Source organism: Zerene cesonia, chromosome 11 (assembly GCF_012273895.1).
Source record: "Zerene cesonia ecotype Mississippi chromosome 11, Zerene_cesonia_1.1, whole genome shotgun sequence".
In the NCBI taxonomy this organism is placed as follows: domain Eukaryota; kingdom Metazoa; phylum Arthropoda; class Insecta; order Lepidoptera; family Pieridae; genus Zerene; species Zerene cesonia.
In genome coordinates this window covers 4206809-4218439 of record NC_052112.1, presented here as the reverse complement: position 1 = coordinate 4218439, position 11631 = coordinate 4206809, and the positions used below count along the sequence as shown (strand labels likewise).

The window sequence follows — 11631 nt, the reverse complement described above, 5'->3', positions numbered from 1 at the left end:
ATATCACGTTGTTTGTCCGATATGGACTCCTAAGTAACTCCATTTCAAAAAGTTTTTGCACAGATTTGAGTGCAGTTTTATTGGATGTGTTTACATATAAGATACTTTATTTCTATTACGATAAATAATAGGATTAGCCAAGCGGAGCCGGGGCAAGCAGCTAGTTCTTAAATAATCTTCGATGTTGTCATTTCAGATTGTCTCTCCAGTCCCACAGCAGTGGATCCCAAGACTCCATGCTCAATGTATCCAACGACGAAGATAGGAATGCGCACGATTCTATGAACCATGAAGTTTTTATTACCCCACCCAGTTCAGATTTAGTTGGTATGTGAAATTCGTTTATGAGTAACTCGTTAATATTTTAATTGACGAAAAACTGTTGCGGTAAACATTATTCGAAGAAAATTACACATTTACACTATGAGTATTCACGCTAACTTTGGATGTTTATATTTTTTTCCAGGTATTTGTAATTGTAATAATATGAGTGAAATGAGAACTTCGGTGGAATCACACTTGAGTAACGCCCATTCACATAATCGGTGAGTTATTTTTGGGCATTATTGTTTATTTACTATTTATTGTTTATATTTATTTACTATTCAAAGTCTCACAAACATGAAATACACACTTGATACATGTTCCCTTGTTTTGCCTATTTTTTACTTTCTATTCATTAATCTCAGTACTTTTTTTTTGTGAAATTTAATTTGATAGTTCCGCATGTTCTAGTCTTTTTTTTTAACTTTTGTACGCATGGTCCAGATTTTCAAACGAGTCCGGCTTCGTGTCTGTGGGCCACTCGGAGATGTCAACGGAGCACAGCTTCACATCCACCTTCTCATCACACCACTATTCTAGTCATACAGACAGGTGACATGTTATGAGACTGTTTTATACCTTACTTATATATACAATACCCTGTTCTAATGAACGCGCATTGAAATGCACTTGAAAATTAACTTACAAACACCAAATGGTATAAAATAATTTATTTTTAGGTTCATTTAGTTGCGCCGTTTAATTAATTTAGTTTTACTATAATCTTTTAACTGTTTTTTTTTTTTTGGTTATTATGTGTTAAAACACTAAAAATTCTGTGTTTATTTTTTAAGAATACAGCGATCCAAAGTTCTAATGCGGGTATATACATCGTAGATTTTACAATAAAGTTACTAAAAACGCAAAATCCTCAAGGATTGGTGTATTCTTACAAAAATTATCCTTTTCAATACATGCATGCACATTTTTAATACTCTGTGCACGTAGGTACTCATTTTTCACTGTTTTTCCGTGTTATAATATTTGTAGTCGATCACCTTACATGAACATTATTTAAAACGGTTTACCTTCAGGTTGTTTGTTCTTCATGCTTGTTGTTTGATATTGTTTGCAGTACTTTTGAAAGTACAGAGTTTGTGAGCGAAGTGAAGTGCACAATGCAAAATGTTGAGAGCCGCATGAATATAATCAGTATGAACAGTGTAACAACACAAAATACAAAGTGAGTGTCCGCAGTGTGTTTGTTTCTATTGCATGCTTCATGTTATGGATTTTGTACTGTTCGTTGTTTTGTTTTGTTTCGTTTCATTTGAAAAAGTCTCACATTTTATAGTACAAAACCCTTAACATTTGTCTGTAGTTTCAATATTTAATTTTAACATATTATCTCCTATTCGTTATAAATAATTATATTCATAAGAAGAGGAGACAAATGCCGTTGACAGCAAATTGAATCTTAATACGTATAAAAATATGTTACGTAAATATATTACTCAAAGACTTTCTCTCAAGTAATGGAAATTTTGTTAATTAATCGCACATTTATTAGTCAAAACATAGATATACACTTCGTTAGAAATTTTTTATGACCTTAAGAGATCAAAATATGAATAAAGTTTGTTTTTCTGAACTGGTATTATGAAAACATAAGTGACGATTACATGCGATAATCACAAGAAGTCATAAAAACCGAATTCGCGCATACATTAACCTCCTTCTGGTGGAACAACATAAATATAATGATATAATGTTTTGTTCTACTTACGACGGCCATTTGCCGACACGGTAAATAAAGCGAGATTATAAGACACATTGTGCCATTGTTCATAACAACATTGCAAGATGTATGGCAGATAACTTTTTATATGTAATTAAATAAATAATCGAAACCATGTCTAATATCTCTATATTAAAATAAAAATCACTCGCGTAAACGAGAGAAATTTTTCTCACAGCAAAGATTTAATACCAAAATAAATATTAATTACCATAAACTTACATCTCATCGCGGCTCCGCATATATGTTCTATGTAAATTAATTACGCTTAATTCTGACTGCATTAGATTGGAGAGTATAACGTCAGACGAAAATGAGACGCCGCCCGAGTTGCCGGTGAAGACGCGTCGCAACATCCGCGCTGATGTACAGCAGCACTTCCCCAATGTTGAAATCAGGTGTGTTGCCATTTTTATCCGTTTTGTCTCATTATATACGCATTAAGAATTAAATTACCTCCGTTGCACTCCACATACGTTTGTAATTGCGTTAAGCGATTGTTTTTTGTTTACTTTTTAGTGCGATTGATAAATATGATGAAAATATCTATGTTTGACATTCCTTTGTATATAAGTACAAAAACTAAAGATCGACTAACAAAATCTTAAGAAAAGGCATCATTAATCACTTGGTGACGTACAGAGGTTTAATCGTTATTTGTTTAATATATTGAGATTAAATCCTAATCGATATGAAAATTCATGTCGCAATACATTAATATCTATACATTATTAGCTGACCCGGCAAACTCTGTCTCTGCCTTATAATTTAGGGGGATGAAAAATAGATGTTGGCCGATTCTCATAGAAACCGGATAAACACAAAAAAATTTCATCAAAATCGGTCAAGCCGTTTTGGAGGAGTATGGCAACGAAAACTGTGAACACGAGAATTTTATATATTAGATAAATATATTTTATTTTTTTTTCTAGGAAAAGTCCACCATTCTCATTGCACGAGACGCGGCCCCACACACTTGCTGAGCACAATCACCAACGGCCTCCGCCTTTGCCACTCAAGAAAAAACACAGTCAGTATCTTATTTCCTATTTCATTGTACAATTAATGTATCAGCTCCCACCATGTATAAGTCTCGTCCCGTTGCGTCCCATGGGCTTGTATAAAATAGCTGAAAGGATTTTAAAAGGGCTAACAACAATGGATTTTAAAAGAATCTGGGAAATTTTTAATAACATCTAACATTAAAAACTCAATGTACATAATATTATGTTATTATGACAATTTTCAATACTAACTGATATAAAAAAAACAAATTAAAAATTATATTTTGAATTTATGCCTCAATTTTTGGGTAAATACATGTACTTGGTATGAATCACTTGTAAACAAATACCTACAACTCACAAAAATTATTAAAATATGGATGGATAATGTTGTGTTATGGATTCTGGTGGGGTGTCTCTCTGTAGGGTGTAACTGTGTACATAAGAATGGTAAATGTTTTGGGGATTTTAATGGCATGTTTGTCTGTTATGTCGGTGCGGCGCTGCAGTGTTTCAAAGCGTCGCATACAGCGGTGAGTGGATCTATGCATGTTATCAGACAATTAGCTAACGTTACTAAGCAGAATCTTCGGATGTTCGCAGATCCACTCCAAGTAATCGACGTGTTGGAGATTCATTTACATGTGCTTCTAGCTTTAACGACACATTTCATTAATTAATTATCGTCCAGCTTGCTTCCCACATAAGTTACGCTTTATTGTCGTTAACATCGACGTGTTTCGCGTAGTTTTATCACGACCGATTCCGGTGTTTCTCGTATACAATAGCGCTTCGTTTCGGTTTTGCTGTCTCACATGTCGTATAGGAGCACAATTTCGCCTTTGTTCTAACTTTGTATAAGGTCGATTTTTGTTTACGGTGTAACTTATCGGCGTTGTATATGTGCAGTTATGGCTTACATGGAGATGTTCGGGAACTGCAGTCACACGATCAACACTCACCCCCCGATAAATGCAGAAGCGCCACCAGATATGTTCAGGCATTCTATACACACCTATAATCTGACTAGGTAAGTCGTTATTAATATTTACTTTACGATGTCGAGTAAATAATGACGTTTTTTTTTTCTCCTAATAAACTTAATTTTTCGAGAATGTGAACAAAAACTATAGTTTAATTGACATCTCTATTCATAGTTTACTTAGGTTATTGTTTTTGTGTTAAAAAATAATAATAAATTCTTTAATGTCCTTCAAAATAAAAGAGTATAAGTTTTTTTTTTTTTTTTTTTTTTTTTTTTTTTTTTTTTTTTTTTTTTTATGTTACAGTCGGCAATGGAGCTGGTGGGACGCCTGATGGTAAGCGCTACCACCGCCCATGAACATTTGGAGAGGCATAAGGTCCATTACAGACCTTACGCCTCTACAAATGGATTGCCGACTTTTTGGAAAGGGTTTACGGAAGGATTGGCGATAGGAATAAAGGAAAGGACTGGGAAGGGTAAGGAAAAGGATATGGGCCTCCGGCTCCCCCACTCACCGAACGAAACACAGCAGAATGCTATTTCACGCCGGTCTTCTGTGGGGGTGTGGTACTTCCCCGGTGCGAGCTGGCCCAATTCGTGCCGAAGCGTGCTCGACTACCACATATAGTAAGTTGTAATTGGATTTATATCAAATAAAAATATCCTTTTTCTAGTGCGCAGCATACAAGCACTGGCAGTATTAGTGTGGGTCACCACCAGGTTCAGCGTTCACTGGCCTCGTCGGTAACCGTACAGCATTTAAGCACACCCCCTCTCAGGTATGTAACACTCCAATTCATTATTATTATCGTCCAGTAACCAGTTTAGTAACCGTATTAATTGCGATATTGATTGATGATCAATGAGTGTGAAATGTTGTGTTGTATTCATTTGGTAAATGCAATGTTAGAGCGCAGTTATCAACACACGAAATATTTTGTTAACAAAATACTATCTCGAAATTATGTGTCCTTATAGTGGTTCCGAAGACAGCGTCAGTATGAAGACGTCGAATCGTACTAGTCCATTGCCTATTGAACCGCCTGCGCTACCGCCAAAAATGAATAAAAATAAACAGGTATTGTTTTTATTAAAAAGCTTGAGGTCACACGAAATTATTATTAAAATATATACACATGGATAGAATTACTAAAGTCCAAGTTTTGAGTTAGTATAACAGATACTATGGGTACATGGGTATGATATTGAAATCGTAATTATTGAAATTAATTTAACCGTAAAAATATGTTTCCATTTAATACAGTATGAGTTGCGAATTTATTTTAAGTTCCATTATTTTTTATCAGTACTCAGTTTATTTTGAATTAAATTATGTACTGATTATTTTTAATTCCTTGCTTTTTCACGTTATATCTATATGGTCTATATCAGTCTATAGATAGAGAACAGACTTTTAGAATTAGTTTAATTTTCATTTACAGATATCAAATTATTCGAGCAACGAATTACTGCCCCCACCTTCACCGCGGCCGTCTTCGCATAATAGTTCTACAGATGAATCGCTTTTGAATAATGTGGTATGTTTATCCTTTTTAATAGATATATTCCCGACATTAAATTAAAACGAGATAAAAAAGACTAAATATTTCACTTACTTCATTTCTAATACAAATAGGAATCTGATGAGACTTGAGATATATAGAAATTTTGGTTATCCACAGAAAATAGAAAACAGATTGTTACCAATATTAATATATTTATTTCAATATGTTAACGAAATTTTTCAATACGATGCCTTAAAAAATATTTACAGAGCACAGAGGAGATGTACGTAAGCGTATCATCGCCGGGCAAGTTTCCACTCGATGATGATGAACTGGACCGGCTCGTTCAACCCACACCTTCGCCTGTTCCTTCACAGGTAAAGAAAATTAATTGGACCTAATAGTCCATCTACGTGCTTTGTATTGATTATGTTTTGTAAGTGATTATTATATTTTATGTAAAAAGTTATTCAAAGTTATTCAATATGTACCCGTCGCTAGCTGACTCTCCAGTCGCTAGCTTTTTAAAAATGTATATCGGATAGTGATGTCTAGTAAATCATGACGTATATTTATTATAAGATGATTTATTTGTGTTTTATTTCTAAATAAAACACCAATAAATAACACCGAAAGAATATAATTCTTAATCATTAATAACTATTATGTTAATAAATTACAGAGAAGTGAAAGCAGTACAGAGCCAATACAATCGGAAACTGAGAAAAGCACTCCAGCAGCCGCTGACTCGGAGGATATCGTTCTGCAAACTGATGTTAGCTCTTGGCTCCTACTGAAAGGACCCAACAAGGAGGGTGTCGAAGTACGCGGCGGACATCCGGATGCGCTCATTGTACTCGCCACTAAGGCCACCAAAGGTTAATATTCGTATAAGAAATTCGAATAACTATCAGTATTTGAACAAAGTATATTTTGTTTGAGGAATTGGGTTTAAAATTTTATCAATCACATACATTTAAAAGCATGTCATATTCAAATCTGATTTCATCATCTCTGTATCATATTCATGAATTTTCCTAATCATGTATAAAAACTCTACTCCGATACAAATATATTGTTATTGTCTTTTTGGATATGGGTTATCATTAACTGTGTAGGCTCAAATACACAACCACCACTCTAACCATTTAACTTTCATGCTTTCACTTTCCAGAAACGGACGAGTGTAAGTGAAATCATTGTTTGAGTTGGGGCTGAGAGAGACACGCTGGTTGTTTACTAAAACTATTTTAGCTTTGTAGTTGCTTGGGTTTGATTAGTTCGCAAATCGACATTTTTCGCTTCTAGCTGAGTTTTTAAGATATACAATACAATTCTCAAACAGATTAGATCGTAATAAGCTGAACTAATCATAATCGTCTTCCGGATGCTTATTAACAGTTTTATTAGATTTAAGTTTTAACATTGTTTTAAGGAATGTGTTTTTTAGCATGTAGCATTTATAACATGACGCATATACCAATATAAATAATATAGTGCACTTATGCTTTGCAATGTGATACTTAATATACGGCTAAGTATCACATGCTTGTGTAATCAATATAAAAAAAATGACTTCTTTTGCGATGTATCAATGATAATAAAAAATAAGCCACGAGCATATGTCATAGTTGCCATGACTCTTTGTGGTAATCTTTTTTCATAAAAATTTTAATGAAATGAATAAATTGTTGTATTTCAATTAGGTTACTTTTTGAGCAATAACATTACAAATAATTTAAAATTTTTATAGTAAAATTTGAGTCGATGACCATTCATTTAAATGATGAACTTGACTTATAAATTCACTTGACCCAATTCTATACTGTGGCGCTCATCATAATTCCCAAGCGTGGACATTGGACATCGCAAAAGACATATCCACCGTCCATCGGCTACACGGTGTGCTTGTTTGTACCCCGGTGCAGATTTCGCGTACCAAGAGGCGTTCCTGGCGACGTACCGCACGTGGGTGCCGCCGGGCGAGCTGGTGGCGCGGCTGGTGCGGCGCGCGCACCACTTCCGCCCGCGCCCGCACGAGCTGCGCTCCACGCTCGGCCTGCTCACGCGCGTCGTCGCAGATCTCACGTGAGTGCCGCCTCTATCGATATATATCTCTATTATATATATCTCTATATATAAAATTCACGTGTCACAATGTTAGGTACCATACTCATCTGAAACGACTGGACCGATTTTTATGAACATATCGGATACATAGGAGAATCGGCCAACATCTATTTTTCATACTCTTAAATGATAAGAGTAAGGCAGAAGAGAGTTTGCCGGATCAGCTAGTATAATATGTATTATACTACACTATAACACGCCCCGGTTCCGCCCGGGTAGTCTTTTAGTAAATGAAATAATATAAACTATCCCATTTTTTTAATTGCATCAAACTGCATATGGTGTGCGAATTTGATTAAATCGGAAGAGTAGTTTAAAAGTTCATTGCGGACACACAATGTGACAAGTAATTTATATATATTAAGATGACTTTGCTGGTTATAATACAAAACTTTGGTGAATAAAAGTAAATAGGTATATGGATATGGTAATTATTATTTGATTGTAAACTTTTTTTTCTGTTTCACTATGATCATCCACACAAACAGAATAATTAATGTATAATCAACGACTGTTGTTAATTTGCTTTCGGAGTTATATATTTAAAATATATTATTTCTTATTTCAGGATGGCAGATTTAGATAGACCACTCATGCAAGAGATAATGGAATTCATATATTGGCTTGTGGAAGCCGAAGAGTTGCCCATTTCAAAAGCTTTGCGACAAATTCTCGTAGATAAACAGAAGCAATTGCATTATCAAAATGTAAGGAGAATGATTGATATAATTATGTACGTTATATATACATTTTCATAAAACTAACAATGTTTTAACTTTTGTTTCAGTCGAACAACAGATACGAATATGAAATGGCATGCTATGGTACGGTGTCACTGCGTCGGGACACTTTATTAGATTTCAAGGCATCGGAACTCGCTGAACAAATGACTGTGTTGGACGCGGCTCTGTTTGTGCGGATAACGACCGCAGAATTGCTTTCGTGGCCTCGTGACCAGTCCGAGGAAAAGTCACCAAATCTCACACGGTTCACTGAACACTTCAATAAGATGAGCTTCTGGGCACGATCGAGGTTATTAGAACAGGTACTTTATCTGAAATCCTACTTCCTACTAATATTTTAAATGCGAAAGTTTGTAAGGATGTGTGTGTGTTTGTTGCTCTTTCACGCAAAAAACTACTGAACCGATTGCGATGAAATTTGGTTCGTAGATAGCTGGACAACTGAAATAACATATAGGCAACTTTCTATCCCGATATCCCTACGGGATACGGACTTGCGCGGGTGAAACCGCGGGGCGCAGCTAGTTTTTAATATATTTGTGAAATAACGATGTATCTTAAGTTTATCAAACATTTTTTTTTTTTTTTTTTTTTTTATGTCACAGTCGGCAATGGAGCTGGTGGGACGCCTGATGGTAAGCGCCACACTGCCCATGAACATTTGTAGAGGCATAAGGTCCATTGCAGACCTTACGCCTCTACAAATGGATTGCCGACTTTAAATTGGGAAGGGAATAAGAAAGGATTTTTTAGAGGAATAAAGGACAGGACTAGGAAGGGTCGGGAAAAGGATATGGGCCTCCGGCTCCCCCACTCACCGAGCGAAACACAGCAGAATGCTATTTCACGCCGGTCTTCTGTGGGGCTGTGGTACTTCCCCGGTGCGAGCTGGCCCAATTCGTGCCGAAGCGTGCTCGACTACCTGAAACTATCTGATAGAGCCGAAGCTGTTTTTGAAATTCGTACATATCATTATTAAGCATGTATTTTTATGTATCAACTAAGAAACTAATTCATATTTGCAGTACGAAGCTCGCGAACGCGAAAAGTACGCAAGCAAATTCCTCAAAGTGATGAAGGCGCTGCGCAAGATGAACAACTTCAACTCGTACCTAGCGCTGGTGTCCGCATTGGACTGTCCCCCAGTTCGCCGACTGGGCTGGTCGAGGGCTATAGAAGACGCGCTGACGGACCACTGTGCACTCATCGACTCGTCCATGTCCTTCCGGGCGTACCGTCAGGCGTTGAATGAAACGCAACCACCCTGTATACCATACATGTGAGTATCAATTTAATTTATTCTATCTACACAATGAAATTTTTATTCACTAGTATTTACTTCTCTGTCAATGTGACTTTAAAACCAAACCATCATCAATTTGTTGGATTTTTTCCTCATGATTCGAAATTCTTTGTTTTCATAATAACAAAATAATTACATGGTTAGATTGTCTCATTATTATTTAAGGCTATAAAAAGTATACCACGTAATAAAATGTTTTAAACATTATTTTATGTTCTATACTAAACATCTTTTGTTTTTATTTACAGAGGGCTATTTTTACAAGATCTAACATTCGTCCATGTGGGCAATCCTGATCTGCTACCCGATGGTAGTATCAACTTTACAAAGAGATGGCAACAGTATCATATAATGGAAAATATGAAGAGGTTCCACAAAGAGTGAGTATATTTGTAGTTATATAGTAAATTAATTTGTTTATAGTAAAAATATTATATGAACTAGTTCAGACTAAGAATATATTTTTTAGAACAATACTATATGTAAAGGACTATAATAGGTTTATTTTCATATTAAAATTGAAGCTTTTTTTTATTGTAAACTTGTTTGATTAATCTAAATTGTGTTTGCAAGTATTAAAACATAAACATATTTTGCAAATGCCGTTTATTTAGTATGAAGTTTCTCTTCTTCACTCGTACGTTTGAAAGCTAATAAAAATCGCAAAAATTCCAGGCAATACAAGATAAAGAAGAACGATCGCATCCAGGCGATGTTCAACGAGTTCGACGACGTGCTGAGCGAGGAGACGATGTGGCAGATATCGGAGACGATCAAGCCGCGCGGCGGGCGCGCGCGCAACGCCTCCGCGCCCTCGCCCCCCGCGCCCGCGCCCGCGCCCGCCGCGCCCGCGCCCCCCGCCGCGCCCCCGGCCGCCGCCGCCACATAGCCCGGTAACGCGATCGCTTATACGATTATTTCCGTATATTATTATGGTATATTACCGCGTAGTACAACGCAATTGGCAGTCGTAGCGCAGCTGCAGGTTATGACAAAGATCCTTTTATTGCGTAGCTACATTTTAAGCCTTTAATTTTCCATGACACACATAGCAGAGTAATGAATATGAACTAATTTATCAAGTACGTATTTTGGTTCATATCGGGTATAAGCCTCCTTCATTTGTGCCCATTCGCTCCTGTCGCCAGCTGACTTCTTCCTATTTTATATGATTTCATATGACATAGTAATTTCAACAATTACTTTTGTTGCAGGTGCAAATCGTATCCTAAGAAACTAATCAAGGACTGAATCGTCGTGGCGTCGCTGCGATATATTTGCTTATGAGGAATTGTGTAATGTATATGGCTAATTGTGATTATCTGTCCTAAGATGGCCTAATTATTTAGTATATTTAAAAGTGCAACTTCTGTGATCGGCGGGCGAGCTCGACGTGAACGCAACGATGTTATCGGCGCTACCATTGTTACGCCCAATTTATCTAACCTTATTTATGTACAGTTTTGTATCTATTTTCTTACCGTAGCGAAATCTTTTACTCAAAATTAGTAGGCGTCTTCTCAATCGGGTTCTGTCGAGAGCTTCTAACGACGTAGCGGTTACTTCAGTATTTTAAATGGAACTTTATTCTGTAACAGTATTGAAATTCAATATTTTCTTACTATCTCAACATATCAATGTGTAACTTGACAGATGTTTGCCAAGTCATGCAGTCAATCGACACCGTGTGTAAGTTTAATACTCTTTTATAGTTGTTGTGATTCGCCATTCGTGTCTGAATTATCTGCAAGTTTAACATCTTGAATACATCGAATTAGGGGACTTTAAAAGTTTTAATGTTTTAGGCTTATTGCTATTATATAGTGAATAGATGTTTTCAAATGGTGGAATATTATTATTAAAAATCATCGAACTTTAAATGAACTTGAAACGACAATG

At 36.0% G+C, this 11631-nt stretch overlaps 1 protein-coding gene across 1 annotated transcript in view; it reads left to right on the top strand.

Annotated features, from left to right (window-relative positions):
- LOC119830536 (guanine nucleotide-releasing factor 2) overlaps nt 1–11625 on the top strand; it is a 13585-nt gene extending 1960 nt beyond the window's left edge. Inside the window, exons 3-23 of the mRNA XM_038353595.1 lie at nt 165–327; nt 467–545; nt 769–876; nt 1400–1507; nt 2350–2460; nt 2995–3092; nt 3576–3599; nt 3976–4096; nt 4726–4830; nt 5030–5129; nt 5494–5589; nt 5826–5933; nt 6239–6434; nt 6731–6742; nt 7485–7644; nt 8255–8393; nt 8474–8731; nt 9455–9708; nt 9981–10112; nt 10408–10625; nt 10947–11625. Coding sequence (XP_038209523.1) covers nt 165–327; nt 467–545; nt 769–876; nt 1400–1507; nt 2350–2460; nt 2995–3092; nt 3576–3599; nt 3976–4096; nt 4726–4830; nt 5030–5129; nt 5494–5589; nt 5826–5933; nt 6239–6434; nt 6731–6742; nt 7485–7644; nt 8255–8393; nt 8474–8731; nt 9455–9708; nt 9981–10112; nt 10408–10621 — 2586 coding nt within the window. The 3' untranslated portion in view covers nt 10622–10625; nt 10947–11625. The remainder of the gene's footprint in view (nt 1–164; nt 328–466; nt 546–768; nt 877–1399; nt 1508–2349; nt 2461–2994; nt 3093–3575; nt 3600–3975; nt 4097–4725; nt 4831–5029; nt 5130–5493; nt 5590–5825; nt 5934–6238; nt 6435–6730; nt 6743–7484; nt 7645–8254; nt 8394–8473; nt 8732–9454; nt 9709–9980; nt 10113–10407; nt 10626–10946) is intronic.
- Nucleotides 11626–11631: the final 6 nt, after the last annotated feature.